The following is an 18,177-nucleotide window of genomic DNA, read 5'->3' as shown; positions in this document are numbered from 1 at the left end:
TATTGCAAATAAGCACCTGATAGAGCAGATCTATGAATCACTCTGAGAATGCAGTCTGACTGTGGCGGCGTGCGGAGGAAACATTAGCGGGCGTGATAACGCTTCTCTCGCCTCCGGGGATATTTTGGCTCCTGGCAGAGCTGCGTCCTGCCTTCCTGGACAGATATTGATCCCTGACTGGACACTTGTCAGCTCAGATTATCTCAGGCTGGCGGGACGGGCGCCGCTCTGATACGCTCACACATACTTGGCGCACAGTATGTAGAAATGTTATCCCGCTGATGTAACCGGGCACCGGTGGCGGGGAAATTCGGGAAAGCAGAGAGAACGGATTATAAATCACAGCAAATCCCATTAACGGCCTCAGGGGCGGCAGGATAACTGCGCTACAATTAGGAAATGGAATCTAACCTAATAAAGAAGAATAAGTGCAACTTTGTGTTAAAAGGAAATCTGGCACGCTGCTTCTCATATCGGGACGCAGGGATGGACTTAAAGTGAACCAGAGACGAAGCACCCTCATGTATTTTACCATATATATCAATGGGAACATGACAGTAAACACCTACTCTGCTCTTTGTTTCATTTTTCACTGCTCAGTCTTCTTGTTATCAGCCCTGATAAGAATCCCCGACTGAGCATTCAGTCTAGCTTTGCCCCGTAATGATTAATGCGGAGTCAGCCTTCTGTGATGTCTTTTCAAGCCCAAGGCTGCCCCCTTGTGGCTTTGATTTCCTGCTATGTATCCTATTAAAGGGCCAGTGCTCCTAAGGTATATGATAACTCCAAACCATAACAGCAGAAAAAGTTTTAAATGCAGAATTAGCATCTTTATCACTTAATGCACTCAGACCTGTTGCTGTTGAAATTTGATTTTTATGGTGACAATCCCGCTTTAAAAGGAAATATGGCAGCCTACATATCCCTCTCACTGTCAGCTGCCCATACACAGCAGGCCAATTCCCGACCAATTTTATGCTGAAATCTGTGAGGAATCGTCGGAGTCCGCTGGCTCCCTAGTTTATAAATGTGCATTCATACATGACCTATCCTCAGTCACGGTGGCCGTCTGTCTTTGGAAACCACTGTTCTTCCATCAGCTGCACACACGCCGCCGGCATGGTGCGTGTGACGTCACACACATACACCGTGTGCTATGCGCTGACAGTATGTATGTATTTAGTAGACGGACGGGCACCGCGACACAAGACAGGTGATGTATAAATGCACACTTACATGTACGTTTATACACTAGGGAAACCGCGCGGAGGGTTTTGTCGCTCGTCCAGATATCGCTGTACACCCGATCAACCACAACGGCCCCACATCTTGCAGTATGTCCGATCGACATACTCAGTCCCAAAGTAAACACATTGCCGATTGGGCACGCACTTGTCGGCACCGATTTTCATCTGATTAGATCATTATCTAATCGGATGGTCGATCGGCTGCCAAGTCGATAGATGTATGGGTGCCCTAAGAGCTTACCTACACAATTTGCTATCGGGGAGGGGGGGGGGGGGGGGAGTACACGTAATTCGAGGTCTGGTCACCCACATTACTGATAGCATTGCTGCTATAGCAGTGCTGATAACAGGTGCTACGTGTCTGTGTCCCAGCGCTGAAAAGACCCGATTTGGTGAATTGGTGTTTACCAGGTTTTCGGGTGATAAAATCAGCCAATCAAAATTGAAGGTGTGTAGCAGGCTTTAGGGTTTGTACACACATCCACATTTCATTGGCCAATTTTACCACCATGTAGTATGAAAGCTTACCTGCACAATATGTCCATAGTATTCAAAATCTGTTGCCCCCCTACTACATGAAGGTGGTAAGATTGACCAATTATTGGCCAGCAAAATTAAATGGGTGTACGCACCCTAAAGCCCGATCCACACTTTCAATTGTGATTAACCAATCAATCACCAATGTTACCACCTCCCTGTAGTAGGAGAGTTTACCTAATCAATGTGCTCATAGTATTCAATATCTGTTGACCCGCATACTCCATGAAGGGTCATTGGCAGCGATTTCAATAATAATTGAAAGTACCAGGGCCTTACAGAGCTTAGGCAGGAGCAAAGAAGGGAAATCTCCCAAGGCATCATGGGAGTGTTATATATACTCATTTATCACAAGTATATATAACGGAGCAGCCTTGTATTCTCTCACCTTTCTGGATAAGGCTTTGCGCATCTCTCCTGACATTAGCATTGCGCATGAAGCGCCACTCTCGTTCCTTGCGCACCTGGCTCTCCACGTCCTGTTCCTCCGGCATCTGGGGAGACACAAGGCAGATGCATCAACAGATATTGCTGCAGGGCGAGGCGGAGAATGAACATTGCATTGGCCTAAGGGAAAATAACATGAGCCCCTGGAACAATGCTAGAGTATCTGCCGCATAGTGACAGTGCAGAGAAGGGTGCATACAGACACAGCAGGAACGAAAACACTTCCACTTCATATTCTGGGAATACCTTCATTACCGGCTGGGCGAAGTACTTGCCACTCCAGTCGCAGAAGCCCGTCTGCAGCGATCCCGATATAAAGCCTTTGTGGACTATGACGTCATCCCCATCTTCTGCCGTCTAAGGAAGAGGAGGTCATTGGTTAGCGAAAAACAGATCAGGTATTCCATTGTGTTTTGTAGTTTATATGCGACACGTATTCAGGCCAGAAGTTCTGAGAGCCTCTTATTAATTTTCTAGGCACTGTTATTGGCCTGAGGAAGTGGACTTGTACCCATGAAACGCGTTGCCTCTGCTAATAAAAAATTATTTCTACCCCTGATTGGTTGTGTTGTTGGAGAGGTAAGCCACCTCTACCTTTTTTTCATTTGTATCCTGTTTGAGTTTTATCTATCCTGGGTATCTTCACCTCTGTGGTTTTAAATTAGGTATAAGCTGTAGAAATATCTCCTCTCCTGCCACAATGTTGATATCTCCCTGCAGTAGTTTGCGTCTCCTCCCCTCCCACAATAGTGAGCTCTCCCTGCAGTAGTGTGCATCTCCTCCCCTTGCACAATGGTGAGACCCCCTGCAGTAGCTTGTGTCTCCTCCCCTCCCACAATAGTGAGGTTTTACCTGCAGTAGTTTGTGTCTCCTTCCCTCCCACAATGGTGAGATCTCCCTGCAGTAGTTTGTGTCTCCTCCCCTCCCTCAACGGTGAGTTCTCCTTGTAGTGGTTTGTGTCTCCTTCACTCTCACAACGGTGAGATTTCCCTGCAGTAGTTTGCTCCCCCCCCCCCCCCCCCCCCCCCAAAGGTGAGATTTCCCTGCAGTAATTGCTGTCTTCTCCCCTCCCACATTGGTGAGATCTCCTTGCAGTAGTTGGTGTCTCCTCCCCTCCCACAATGGTGAGATTTCCCTGAAGTAGTTCGCGTCTCCTCCCCTCCCTCAATGGTGAGTTCTCCTTTTAGTGGTTTGTCTCTCCTCCCCTCCCACAATGGTGAGATTTCCCTGCAGTAGCTTGTGTCTCCTCCCCTCCTACAATAGTGAGGTTTCCCTGCAGTAGTTTGTGTCTCCTTACCTCCCACAATGGTGAGATCTCCCTGCAGTAGTTTGTGTCTCCTCCCCTCCCTCAATGGTGAGTTCTTCTTGTAGTGGTTTGTGTCTCCTCCACTCTCACAATGGTGAGATTTCCCTGCAGTAGTTTGTGTCTCCTCCCCGCCCTCAATGGTGAGTTCTTCTTGTAGTGGTTTGTGTCTCCTCCACTCTCACAATGGTGAGATTTCCCTGCAGTAGTTTGTGTCTCCTCCACTCCCACAATAATGAGATCTCCCTGCAGTAGTTTGTGTTGCCTCCCCTCCCACAATGGTGAGTTCTCCATGTAGTGGTTTGTGTCTCCTCCACTCCCGTAATGGCAGAATCTCCCTGCAGCTGTTTGTACTGATCTCCACCATTAATATACTTTAGATAACAGCACAACATTGGCAGAGAAAGCTGCCATTATTTGAATTAGTAGAAGCCAGTGCCACAGAACTGTGAATACTTGTGGGCAGATCTTATGAATGGAGTCCCCAGGAGGGACAAGGATTTCGGTAAGCATGTGGAATGATGGGCCTTTAATATGCAGACGCTGCTCCTCAGAATCTGGGCCAGGAGCCGCGCAGCGCGTGTAGCATGGAGAATGAATATTCACTGAACGAGCAGCTGAAACAGAATAAAATATGTATGAGCCACAGTTGGCTTTGAGAAAGCGGGGAGAGCTGCGAGCTCAGAGTGCAGAGGGAGGAGGAGAGGAGCGCGGCTGAGAGACCCTGCGAGAGGGAGGAGGAGAGGAGCGCGGCTGAGAGACCCTGAGAGGGAGGAGGAGAGGAGCGCGGCTGAGAGACCCTGAGAGAGGGAGGAGGAGAGGAGGAGAGGAGCGTGGCTGAGAGACCATGAGAGAGGGAGGAGCGCGGCTGAGACACCCTGCGATAGGGAGGAGGAGAGGAGCGCGGCTGAGACACCCTGCGATAGGTAGGAGGAGAGGAGCGCGGCTGAGAGATCCTGCGAGAGGGAGGAGGAGAGGAGTGCGGCTGAGATCCTGCGAGAGGGAGGAGGAGAGCAGCGCGGCTGAGATCCTGCGAGAGGGAGGAGGAGAGCAGCGCGGCTGAGATCCTGCGAGAGGGAGGAGGAGAGCAGCGCGGCTGAGAGACCCTGCGAGAGGGAGGAGGAGAGCAGCGCGGCTGAGAGACCCTGCGAGAGGGAGGAGGACAGCAGCGCGGCTGAGAGACCCTGCGAGAGGGAGGAGGAGAGGAGCACGGCTGAGAGACCCTGCAAGGGAGGAGCACAGCTGAGAGACCCCGCGAGAGGGAGGAGGAGAGGAGCGTGGCTGAGAGACCCTGCGAGGGAGGAGAGGAGCACGGCTGAGAGACCCTGCGAGAGGGAGGAGGAGAGGAACACGGCTGAGAGACCCTGCAAGAGGGAGGAGGAGAGGAGAGCGGGTAAGAGACCCTCCGAGAGGGAGGAGGAGAGGAGCGCGGCTGAGAGACCCTGCGAGAGGGAGGGGGAGAGGAGCGCGGCTGAGAGACCCTGCGAGAGGGAGGAGGAGAGCGGGTAAGAGACCCTGCGAGAGGGAGGAGGAGAGGAGCGCGGCTGAGAGACCCTGCGATGGAGGAGGAGAGGAGCGCGGCTGAGAGACCCTGCGAGAGGGAGGAGGAGAGGAGCGCGGCTGAGAGATTCTGCGAGAGGGAGGAGGAGCGCGGCTGAGATCCTGCGAGAGGAAGGAGGAAAGCAGCGCGGCTGAGAGACCCTGCGAGAGGGAGGAGGTGAGGAGCACGGCTGAGAGACCCTGCGAGGGAGGAGCACGGCTGAGAGACCCCGCGAGAGGGAGGAGGAGAGGAACGCGGCTAAGACCCTGTGAAAGGGAGGAGGAGAGCGGGTAAGAGACCCTCCGAGAGGGAGGAGGAGAGGAGCGCGGCTGAGAGACCCTGTGAGAGGGAGGAGGAGAGGAGCGCGGCTGAGAGACCCTGTGATGGAGGAGGAGAGGAGCACGGCTGAGAGACCCTGCGAGAGGGAGGAGGAGAGGCGCACGGCTGAAAGACCCTGCGAGACGGAGGAGGAGAGGAACGCGGCTGAGAGACCCTGCGAGAGGGAGGAGGAGAGCGGGTAATAGACCCTGCGAGAGGGAGGAGGAGAGGAGCGCGGCTGAGAGACCCAGCGAAAGGGAGGAGGAGAGGCGCACGGCTGAGAGACCCTGCGAGAGGGAGGAGGAGAGGAGCGCAGCTGAGAGACCCTGCGAGAGGGAGGAGAGCGGGTAAGAGGTCCTGCGAGAGGGAGGAGGAGAGGAGCACGGCTGAGGGACCCTGCGAGAGGGATGAGGAGAGGAGCGCGGCTGAGAGACCCTGCGAGAGGGATATGGAGAGGAGCGCGGCTGAGGGACCCTGCGAGAAGGAGAGGAGCGCGGCTGAGAGACCCTGCGAGAGGTAGGAGGAGAGGAGCGCGGCTGAGAGACTCTGAGAGAGGTAGGAGGAGAGGAGCGCGGCTGAGATACCCTGCGAGAGGGAGGAGGAGAGGAGCGCGGCTGAGATACCCTGCGAGAGGGAGGAGGAGAGGAGCGCGGCTGAGATACCCTGTGAGAGGGAGGAGGAGAGGAGCGCGGCTGAGGGACCCTGCGAGAGGGAGGAGGAGAGGAGCGCGGCTGAGAGACCCTGCGATGGAGGAGGAGAGGAGCGCGGCTGAGAGACCCTGCGAGAGGGAGGAGGAGAGGAGCGCGGCTGAGAGATTCTGCGAGAGGGAGGAGGAGCGCGGCTGAGATCCTGCGAGAGGAAGGAGGAAAGCAGCGCGGCTGAGAGACCCTGCGAGAGGGAGGAGGTGAGGAGCACGGCTGAGAGACCCTGCGAGGGAGGAGCACGGCTGAGAGACCCCGCGAGAGGGAGGAGGAGAGGAACGCGGCTAAGACCCTGTGAAAGGGAGGAGGAGAGCGGGTAAGAGACCCTCCGAGAGGGAGGAGGAGAGGAGCGCGGCTGAGAGACCCTGTGAGAGGGAGGAGGAGAGGAGCGCGGCTGAGAGACCCTGTGATGGAGGAGGAGAGGAGCACGGCTGAGAGACCCTGCGAGAGGGAGGAGGAGAGGCGCACGGCTGAAAGACCCTGCGAGACGGAGGAGGAGAGGAACGCGGCTGAGAGACCCTGCGAGAGGGAGGAGGAGAGCGGGTAATAGACCCTGCGAGAGGGAGGAGGAGAGGAGCGCGGCTGAGAGACCCAGCGAAAGGGAGGAGGAGAGGCGCACGGCTGAGAGACCCTGCGAGAGGGAGGAGGAGAGGAGCGCAGCTGAGAGACCCTGCGAGAGGGAGGAGAGCGGGTAAGAGGTCCTGCGAGAGGGAGGAGGAGAGGAGCACGGCTGAGGGACCCTGCGAGAGGGATGAGGAGAGGAGCGCGGCTGAGAGACCCTGCGAGAGGGATATGGAGAGGAGCGCGGCTGAGGGACCCTGCGAGAAGGAGAGGAGCGCGGCTGAGAGACCCTGCGAGAGGTAGGAGGAGAGGAGCGCGGCTGAGAGACTCTGAGAGAGGTAGGAGGAGAGGAGCGCGGCTGAGATACCCTGCGAGAGGGAGGAGGAGAGGAGCGCGGCTGAGATACCCTGCGAGAGGGAGGAGGAGAGGAGCGCGGCTGAGATACCCTGTGAGAGGGAGGAGGAGAGGAGCGCGGCTGAGGGACCCTGCGAGAGGGAGGAGGAGAGGAGCGCGGCTGAGAGACCCTGCGAGAGGGAGGAGGAGAGGAGCGGGGCTGAGAGACCCTGCAAAAGGGAGGAGGAGAGGAGCATGGCTGAGGGACCCTGCGAGAAGGAGAGGAGCGCGGCTGAGAGACCCTGCGAGAGGTAGGAGGAGAGGAGCGCGGCTGAGAGACCCTGCGAGAGGTAGGAGGAGAGGAGCGCGGCTGAGATACCCTGCGAGAGGGAGGAGGAGAGGAGCGCGGCTGAGATACCCTGCGAGAGGGAGGAGGAGAGGAGCGCGGCTGAGATACCCTGCGAGACGGAGGAGGAGAGGAGCGCGGCTGAGATACCCTGCGAGACGGAGGAGGAGAGGAGCGCGGCTGAGATACCCTGCGAGAGGGAGGAGGAGAGGAGCGCGGCTGAGGGACCCTGCGAGAGGGAGGAGGAGAGGAGCACGGCTGAGAGACCCTGCGAGAGGGAGGAGGAGAGGAGCGGGGCTGAGAGACCCTGCAAAAGGGAGGAGGAGAGGAGCATGGCTGAGAGACCCTGCGAGAGGGAGGAGGAGAGGAGCGCGGCTGAGAGACCCTGCGAGGGAGGAGGAGAGGAGCGCGGCTGAGAGACCCTGTGAGAGGGAGGAGGAGAGGAGAGCGGCTGAGAGACCCTGTGAGAGGGAGGAGGAGAGGAGAGCGGCTGAGAGACCCTGCGGGAGAGAGGAGAGGGGCACGGCTGAGAGACTCTGCGGGAGAGAGGAGGAGAGGGGCGCGGCTGAGAGACCCTGCGGGAGAGAGGAGGAGAGGGGCGCAGCTGAGAGACCCTGTGGGAGAGAGGAGGAGAGGGGCACGGCTCAGAGACCATGCGAGACAGAAGCATGGCTGAAAGATCCTGAAAGATAGATGAGCACAGCTGGGAGACCCTGCAAGAGAGACGAGGAGAGGCGCACAGCTGGGAGACCCTGCAAGAGAGACTAGGAGAGGAGCGTAGCTGAGAGACCCTGCAAGGGAGACGAGGAGAGGAGCACAGCTGAGAGAACCTGCGAGAGGGATGAGGAGAGGAGCGCAGCTGAGAGAACCTGCGAGAGGGATGAGGAGAGGAGTGCAGCTGAGAGACCCTGCAAGAGGAACAAGGAGAGGAGTGCAGCTGAGAGACCCAGCGAGAAAGACAAGGAGAGGAGCACAGCTGAGAGACCCTGCGAGAGGAACGAGTAAAGGAGCGTGGCTGAGAGACCCTGCGAGAAAGACAAGGAAAGGAGCGTGGCTGAGAGAACCTGTGAAAGAGACGAGTAGAGGAGCGCGGCTGAGAGACCATGCGAGAGAGACGAGGAGAGGAGCGCAGCTAAAGGACCCTACAAGAGATATGAGAATAGGAGCGCGGCTGAGAGACCCTGCGAGAGGGGGGAGGAGTGCGGCTGATACACCCTGCGAGAGAGACAAGGAGAGGAGCGCAGCTGACACACCCTGTGAGAGAGACGAGGAGAGGAGTGCAACTAAAAGACCATACGAGAGAGACAAGGAGAGGAGAGAGGCTGAGACACCCTGCGAGAGAGACGATGAGAGGATCAGGGCTGAGAGACCCTGCGAGAGAGACAAGGAGAGGAGCGCGGCTGACACACCCTCCGAGAGAGACAAGGAGAGGGGCGCAGCTAAAGGACCCTACAAGAGATACGAGAATAGGAGCGCGGCTGAGAGACCCTGCGAGAGGGGGGAGGAGTGCGGCTGAGACACCCTGTGAGAGAGACAAGTAGAGGAGCGCAGCTGACACACCTTGTGAGAGAGATGAGTGCATCTAAAAGACCATACGAGAGAGACAAGGAGAGGAGAGAGGCTGAGACACCCTGCGAGAGAGACGATGAGAGGATCAGGGCTGAGAGACCCTGCGAGAGACAAGGAGAGGAGCGCGGCTGACACACCCTGCGAGAGAGACGAGGAGAGGAGCGCGGCTGAGAGACTCTACGAGAGAGACGAGGAGAGGAGTGGAACCGAGAGACCCTGAGAGAGGGAGAGAGACGAGGAAACTCTCTGCCACACCAAACCAGCGCAGGTTGTACATCCGCCCCCATAATGCAGTTCCGTAACTGCTCTTATTTATACAGGTTATTGCATAACGCAAATAAGAAGTTATCCTTCCACAACTAGGCATTTTATTCTCCTACATTCTGCAAGATGTTTAAAGTGGCGCTACAGCAAAAAACTGTAAAATGTAAAATATGTGCAAACAGACAAATAAATACATTTTTTCCAGAGTAAAATAAGCCATAAATTACTTTTTTATGTTGCTGTCACTTACAGTAGGTAGTAGAAATCTGACAGAAGTGACAGGTTTTTGACAGGTCCATCTCTTTATAGGGGATTCTCAGGGATATATTTATTTTCAAAAGCACTTAGTGAATGGCAGTTGCTCTGTCCAACTGTCAAAAAACTGTGTAGCGAGCGGGGAAGGTGGCCAGCATCATTGTTTAAATCCTTTTTAGGGAATATCTTTATAAAGAATAAAAGCCGTGCTGAGAATCCCCTATGAAGAGATGAACTAGTCCAAAACCTGTGACTTCTGTCAGATTTCTACTACCTCCTGTAAGTGACAGCAACATAGGAGAAAAGTAATTTATGTCTCATTTTACTCTGGAAAAAAATGTGCTTCTTATTTATATATGTTTGCACATATTTTACATTTTTTCGCTGTAGTGCCCCTTTAACTGTTTACATGTACAAGTCCTGGGCTCTACCACCAGAACTTCTATGGGGCTCAAACAATGTACATTCCCCTTACCCCTAGATGACCGAGACAAGCAGGAGGCCCACCTAACAGCAATCTGTAAGTGCGACCACCATGACCCTCCACCGCAAACAACCTATAACCAGCATGGCCAGAACACCACTGGCTCTGGAGGTATGACCTACTTAGAAGGGGGAGGGAAACCACTAAGGGACGCCCACAGCTGTAGGGACTGCCCCTCGTATAGTTACATCTCTGAGAATTACTGAGCAGCATGGCGCTGATGCAAATTGTACTAAGAGGGAACTGTAGTGAAAAGTGAGGGCATGAATAAATTATTTTTTTTCCACAATATTCATAAATTAGTGTTTCCCTATTGTTCTGAAATTAAGTCCTGCCAGGTAATCCCTGTAGAATGTTTTGCTACTTAGAGTTCGGAAGCCAGTACACAATATACCTGGTTTCCCAGAATGCTCTGGGAGGATAATTCTGCATAGTCTAAACAGTCTAGGCTAAAGCCTGTTAAACGCTTTCAATTATAATTGGCCAATCACTGACCAATTTTTCCACCTCCTTGTAATATGAAGGTCTACCTACACAAACTGCTCATAGTATTCAGTATCGGTTGACTCTCATGGAGGTGGTAAAATTGGTCAGCGATTGGCCAATTGTAATTGAAAGTGTACCTGGCTTCAGTATCACAGTGATGTCACAGCCTAGCATTATTAGCTATGCGAAATTCTCTCTGGGAGACCAGGCATATTTTGTACTGGCTTCTGAACTCTCAGTAAACATGTTTTTACAAGTATTTTCACTACAGGTCCACTTTAAAGACCACTTTTCAACTGCAAAGAGGAACATTTACTGAATGCTGCATTCTCATTGGCTACCGGCACCGTTCTGTTTGAAGAACAACGTACTGTATCGTGTAAGCAAAGGATAAATGGGTGCCTTTTTTATAGGTTTTTCACTACTTATCGCCGACTCCTTGCCAGAGCCACGTTACCTGGTCAGGACCTTTGTCAAACATCTTGCGGGTTCGGGGGAACTGGTGGGAGTGGGGCGTGTACTGGACCCCGGCATTGCCCCCCACGTTGATGGGTCTGTTGGAAGGAAGCTCTCGGGTGGATGAGGGTTTTGTAACGTCATTGGTGAGGCTGGAGCTGCTGGCACTCGGAGTTGGCGGGGACCCTCTGAAAAAGTGGCAAAAAATGAGCAAAAAACAATAACAATCGTAAGTTATACCTTTACATTTAAAGTCCAGTTAAGTTCAAAGCTGAATAGGGCCAATTCTCAAAGCAATCGTGTTGATAGGTGTTAATTTCACCATCTACGTTTTGTGTACTACAAGTGGTTATCCTGTGGAAGAGGCCATGTTTGCTACTGTTATGCAAAATGGTGGAAAATGTAGACTTGAGTCTGGTCTTCCTACTTGGGTGTCACATGACACGATCAAACCTGACTGAGCCACCCAGCAGTGGGGAAAGGGTGCAAGTTAACCCCCTATTCCATGTGTAACAGCAGCCCCTCCCATTCCATGTGCACCATCCTTGTACTACAGCCCCTCCCCATTCCATGTGCAGCCTCCTCTTCCATGTGTATCATCCATGTACAGCAGCCCCTCCCCTTCTATGTGCAGCCCCCTCTTTCATGTGTATCATCCATGTACAGCAGCCCCTCCCCATTCCATGTGCAGCCCCCTCTTTCATGTGTATCATCCATGTACAGCAGCCCCTCCCCATTCCATGTGCAGCCCCCTCTTCCATGTGTATCATCCATGTACAGCAGCCCCTCCCATTCCATGTGCATCATTCCATGTAGTGCACCACTCCCATTCTATGTGCAGCCCCCTCTTCCATGTCTATCATCCATGTACTTTAGCCCCCTCCCATTCCATGTACAGCAGCCCCCTCTTCCATGTGTACCATCCATGTACTGCAGCCCCTCCCATTCCATGTGCAGCCCCCTCTTCCTTGTGTATCATCCATGTACTGCAGCCCCTCCCATTCCATGTGCAGCCCCCTCTTCCTTGTGTATCATCCATGTACTGCAGCCCCTCCCATTCCATGTCCAGCTCCCTCTTCCATACGAATCATCCATGTACAGAAGCCGTTCTCATTCCATGTGCAGCCCCCTCTTCCATGTGTACCATCCATGCACAGCAGCCCCTTCTTCCATGTGTATCATCCATGTACAGCAGCGCCCCTCCCCTTCCATGTGCAGACCCCTCTTCCATGTGTATCATCCATGTACTGTAGCCCCTCCCATTCCATGTGCAGACTCCTCTTCCATGTGTATCATCCATGTACTGTAGCCCCTCCCATTCCATGTGCAGACTCCTCTTCCATGTGTATCATCCATGTACTGCAGCCCCTCCCATTCCATGTCCAGCTCCCTCTTCCATACGAATCATCCATGTACAGAAGCCGTTCTCATTCCATGTGCAGCCCCCTCTTCCATGTGTACCATCCATGCACAGCAGCCCCTTCTTCCATGTGTATCATCCATGTACAGCAGCGCCCCTCCCCTTCCATGTGCAGACCCCTCTTCCATGTGTATCATCCATGTACTGTAGCCCCTCCCATTCCATGTGCAGACTCCTCTTCCATGTGTACCCTCCATGTACTGTAGCCTTTCTCTTTCATGAGCAGCTACCTTGAGCATCAATTTCCCTTTTTCCATGTGTTGCTGCCCATTTTCAGTCTCCTCTTTCCTATGTAGCACCTCCTCTATTATGTCCAGGTACCGCCTTGCTCTGCTGCCGCCCAAGGCCTGGGCCTTTGTAGAAATCCGGCCCCGACTAGGTGTTATACATTTTATACGGTGAAGCACTGGAGAGAGAAACTATCACTTTAATAGCTCAGACTATGGAGACAATGAATAACGATGACTAGGCGAATGCCGCTGTAAGGCATCAATAATGGATGGCAGAGGTTCCTCACCCCACTTGATGGATGTGCATGCCTTTGTTGGTGGGGCTGGCGGGGGCAGACTGCGTGAGTGCCGCGGCGTCCAGGATGCGCTGTGGCCGGGTGCTCATGGTGGCCTGCGGAGAGAAACAGGAAGAAGAGATTACAGAGGTGACAGCAGCGTGACAGATAATAGCGCCATAACTAACGCCACATCCCGAGAGGACCATCAAACACCACGCAAAGCCTAGCGCCAGCTTCCTGCCACAACCGTGACGTGCGTCCAGTCTCAACGGGGTACTTTATATGCTAAACCGACGCAGCGGGTAATATATACTTACACATCCACTTCAGGCTGAGAGTTAGTTTTTTTTTTAATGGAACACATTATTTTAACTGAATAATAATAATAATGTTTTGTTGCAAAAAAAAAAAAAAAAGACATTTTTGCAAAAAAAAAAAAAAAAAAAAAAAAACAGCCGGCGGCGATCAGACCCCCCCCAGCAGGACATCCCCCTAGTGGAGAAAAAAAGGGGGGGGGGGAAGTCGGATCGCCCTGGCTGCTATCCGATCTGTGCTGCGGGCTGAAGAGCCCCCGCAGCACAGATCAGCAAAACCACCCGAAACACGGAAGTGGTTAATTTTGCTGGAATTCATGGCAACAATGAAATTAAATGACCAGAATTCCTATCTTTTGCTTTGCCTCACTGTGACTCTTGAAAATGAACAGGAAGTGATGTCAGCCTATGCTTGTGTTTGTTGTTATTGCTATCCCTGCACTTGGAGCATGAGGCGGGAATTGTAGCGCAGATGACAAGACGAGTAGTAGCTTTACTTTCAGTTCTCTTTTTTCCCCCTACATATTTTTAACACTCATAATAGTCAATGCTATGGCTGCTCACTTGCAGCTGTGCACCAATCCATACTGGCTTAGGCCATCTCCATGCTGGCTAGTTTTCGCCACAGCTTTCCACCTTACTTCCTGTAATCTACAAAGCTCAGTTCCTCATGTAGATACAGTACTTGTTTTCCACTGTGATGATGGCTAGAGCTGGTCAATGAGATTGAAATAGTTTCAAGTTGATGCAATATTATGCAAATTTAGTATGCAATTGATGCAGCTAAAAAATGGACCAACTGTATTTTACCTCAGCTGGGTTTTGATTTGTTCATGCTCAAGCTGCTTACATTTTCATATAAAATTTGCATTAAACTGCATCAACTCAAAATTAGTTGCATTTCATTGCCCATCCCTTATGTTGGTTAATGTAACCCAGCATGCTATTATTTTGTCTTTCACGTGGTCAAACAATGCACAGCTTCTCAGCTGAACCCAGAGAGGAAAGGAAGCGGGCTGTACTGCAGTGACAAACACATGTATTCCTCCCAGCACTCCTTATACTCACTTATCACCTTTATTACTGCTACAATGTGCTTCGTACAGTTCTTTATTTGTGCCTTCACCCTTCCCAGCCCAGTGTTGGACTATGTCTGACATTGACATTATCCAGTATAGTCCCAATCTCGGCCCACCATAGGAAAACATGGCTGCCACTAGGGGTGCTGTTGCCAGGTAAAATCCAGCACAGCATCAACACCTTTGGATCTAATGCTGGATACACACGGTGCGTTCGCGCACTCGATTTTCCCGTCGATTCCCGTCGATTCGTTTATTTCCAACATGTCCGATTTGGATTTCGATGGATCGTTAGGTCGATTCGCATGCAAAGTATGCCGAATCGACCTAACGATCCATCGAAATCCAAATCGGACATGTTGGAAATAAACGAATAGACGGGAAAATCGAGTGCGCGAACGCACCGTGTGTATCCAGCATAAGTGTGGATCACCGCTGGTCCCACCCTTTGACATGCAATTTAAATATTACATGGGCGTCTATGGCTTTTCTGGTAGGCGCAACGTTGAAGGATCTAGCCCAGCATGGCGTCAGCCTGTGAGAATCAGAGTGTTGGACACTTTGACCCCCTTTGGTACCACGCTGTGCTGTGTTACACTGGTGTGCAGGCAATAAGGCGGAGCTACAGTGAGCCAGCCTCCTCTAGTGCGAGGAGGTAGAGACCCTCCAAAATCCCCACCGATGTACAACTTGCATATTATCACGCCGACGGTGAGTTGGGCGCAGGGTGAGCCAAATGACTGCTCACCCTGCTGCCGCTACGATCCCCGGCGCAGGGGCGTAACTAGAAATCACTGGGCACCCCTCACTCCCCCTCGCTTTCTGCACAGGTAAACGGAGAACCAATGTTAACCAAGTAGCTAGCACACACGTGTATGTGTTTCCCCCATGCAGATAAAAACACACAGCAATGAAGCACTGTAGGCAGTTTCTCTATCAATTCCATTAGCTTCTGCCATAAAACGTGCATGTTTTCCCACATAGACACACGGTGTACAGAAAATGCATACAGAAAACTGACGAGTGTACTCCCAGCCTCAGCTTCTTACTACACTTAGGCTTTGCTCACATCTAAAATCGCAATCGCTGACGCCAACGTTTTGCCATTTTGTGTACGATTATTTTTAGAGCCTCCCAGCACTTACATGGGCGTTGCGATTTTTTGTTAAGAGGTTTTCTAAGCGCATTTTTGCAAAGTGAACTGTTTTTTCACTCCCTGACGCAAGTCAGGAAGTGAACTCTTTGACCTGGAAAATAACAAATACAATGGCCTCAATTCACTAAGCTTATCCCCTGTCTTCAATAACCTTTCTAGAGTTATCACCATGGTGATGAGGCATGTAGTATTCAGGAAACTTTTTACCTCAGGCAAACCTAAAGTTAACTCTTCTGTCTTTAAGTTAACTCTTCAATCCTTAAAATAACTCCAGAATTCTAAAGTTAAAGACAGGCTGTTAATTAACTGTGTGTGAAAATAACTACAGAGGAGGAAACTTAACTACAGAGGAGGTAACTCAAGGAATGAAGAGATAGGATAACTCTCTCACTGTGTGGAGGTAAGTTTTCTCTTGCCTTATCTCCAGCATAATCTTAGTGAATTGAGGCCAATGTATTTATTCATGAAAGCTCTGGGGAATACGCTATACAAAGCACTTTTCCAAGTATTTTGCGATTTCCCTACACCTTCCATTAACCTCCCTGGCGGTAATTTTTTGTTGTTAAATTGGAAAAAATCCTTTTTTTTTTTTTTTTTTTTGTGTTTCATGTAAAGCTACCAGAGTGGTAGCTACATGAAACACCACTAGAGGGCGCATGTGTCCCTCTAGTGCGATTGTCGCCGGCATCAATAGCAAACAGGGGAACGCGTATATAACGCGCTCCCCTGTTTGGCTTCTCCTGTCGCCATGGCGACAATCGGAATGACGTCATGGACGTCAGCCGACGTTCTGACGTCAGACACCTCCGAACCAGCCCATAGCGCTGCCCGGCACTCATTGGTCCGGGCAGCACAGGGCTCTGGCGGAGGGGGCCCTCTTGCGCCGCTGTGTACGGGTGATCGCTGCAGAGCGGCGGCAATCAAGCTGTACGCGCAGCTAGCAAAGTGCTAGCTGCGCGTACAGCATTTTGAATGGAGGAAATCGCCCCACCAGGGGCTGAGATATCTTCCTGCGCAGCATAGCCCGAGCTCAGCTCGGGCTTACCACCAGGAAGGTTAAGACAAATCACCCCAAAAATGGTACAGGCAGCGCTTTGTTGAGCGGATCAGAATCGAACCGCTCAGATGTGAACGCTCTCATAGGGAATCATTGCACAAGCGCTTTTAGGGTGATTTTGAAATTCGCTGGCGCTTAAGAAAAAAGCCAAAAGCGTCCTTAGTGTGAACAAGCCCTTCCTCTGTCCATCTCTGATGAAGCAGAACTGGCTCTGCAGACTCCTCCAGCATCAATACAGTACACAACACTTGGGGAGGGAGAGAGAGGTTGGGGGCAGGGTGATGTACACAAGACCTTGTTAAACACTGAATAGGGACGGTCTACAAATCTTTGTATGATTTCTTATCAGTGGCTGAGAAGATGCAGTCATTAAGACAATTGTGCAGAGAGCAGAAAGCTTTTTCTCTCCGTGCCCTTAGTTGTCTCTCAGGACAGGGAAAATAAACTTCTCCCCCCATGGGACCCCCTGCGGCTGCATCCATTGCAGGGTCTATTGTTACGCCCCTGCTCTGGCGGCATTAAATAGTATACGTCGTCGTCGCAACTCAGAGAGAAGTAATTTGGGGTCCAGCGATCTCAGAACCCCCTTACGCACCCGGAGCATCGCCATGCGCTGAAACAATCTGCTTCGGCTGCATCGCTCCCATGATCACCCACTTTCCCTGGAATGCAGCTGAGCTACAAAAAAAATGGCTTGTAAAGGGTTAATCTGGCGGGTCCTTGCAGGAGCTCCATGCAGAGTTTAGGCGTCAGCCGTGTAGCGTGGGCTGCAGAAGCGCCTGTGGCGCTGAAGGCGAGGAGCAGTGTGGGCAAAGGGAAGCCCAGGATTCCCCTGCAGACTCAGCGCTGTCAGTTACACTGCAGAGTCTTCCTGGAGCGTAACAACAACAAGGCTCCCTGGAGAGATGTAGCGCTGCCTGCAGGACGGGGGAGGCTGCGAGACTGATGGGCGCCAGGGGGAGATGGGAAACCCCGAGCCAATCTGCTGCGGCATCCCCTGTGCTCTCCTATCCACCACCCGCCATTTCCTACATCATCACCCTTCTATCAGAGTAAGCCTGTGAAATATTTGTTGGGTGCTTTATAAGCTTCTTAAAGGGGTTCTGTGACACTTAAGGGGCCCATACACCTAACGATTTTCCCGCCGATATATAGCAGATTCGATCACTGTGATCAAATCTGCTGTGAAATCATTGCGCAAACGCGGACAGAATGATCGATTTCCGTCCGAAATCAATAGTTCCCGTCGATCCGTCCGTGCGGAAGATTTTGCTCGATCACCGGTGGGTTGGGAGTGCGTAGATGGCGGCGTTCGAATGCCCGACGACCGACGCTAGCTGCAATACATTACCTGTTCCGCCGGTGCGACTCCCCCGGCAGATCGGAGGAGGACGGCGTGGGACATTACTGCTACAGGGGGCTGATAGAAGCCCCAGGTAAGTGTCTGTTTTTATTTTCAACCCACTGCCACAGAACCCTTTTAAAGGACAACTGGAGTGAGAGGTATATGGAGGCTGCTATATTTATTTCCTTGTAAGCGATACTAGTTGCCTGGCAGCTCTGCTGATCCTCTGCCTCGTATACTTTGAGCCATAGACCATGAACAAGCATGCAGCAGATCAGGTGTTTCTGACAATGGCCTCAATTCACTAAGATCATGCTGGAGATAATAAGGCAAGAGAAAACTTACCTCCACACAGTAAGAGAGTTATCTTATCTCTTCATTCCTTAATTTACCTCCTCTGTAGTTGTTACCACCTCTGTAGTTAAGTTACCTCCTCTGTAGTTAAGTTACC

The 18,177-nt window shown here is 52.0% G+C and overlaps 1 protein-coding gene across 2 annotated transcripts in view; it reads right to left on the bottom strand.

Moving 5' to 3' along the window:
• RPTOR (regulatory associated protein of MTOR complex 1) overlaps window positions 1-18,177 on the bottom strand; it is a 411,258-nt gene that overhangs the window by 27,890 nt on the left and 365,191 nt on the right. For both annotated transcript variants that reach the window (XM_068263876.1, XM_068263877.1), the window contains 4 exons: window positions 12,785-12,888; window positions 10,849-11,035; window positions 2,478-2,588; window positions 2,173-2,278 (listed from right to left, as the gene is read on the bottom strand). In XM_068263876.1, coding sequence (XP_068119977.1) covers window positions 2,173-2,278; window positions 2,478-2,588; window positions 10,849-11,035; window positions 12,785-12,888 — 508 coding nt within the window. The remainder of the gene's footprint in view (window positions 1-2,172; window positions 2,279-2,477; window positions 2,589-10,848; window positions 11,036-12,784; window positions 12,889-18,177) is intronic.

This window comes from Hyperolius riggenbachi, chromosome 12, assembly GCF_040937935.1.
Source record: "Hyperolius riggenbachi isolate aHypRig1 chromosome 12, aHypRig1.pri, whole genome shotgun sequence".
Lineage (NCBI taxonomy): Eukaryota > Metazoa > Chordata > Amphibia > Anura > Hyperoliidae > Hyperolius > Hyperolius riggenbachi.
This window is presented reverse-complemented; position numbering and strand designations above follow the sequence as displayed.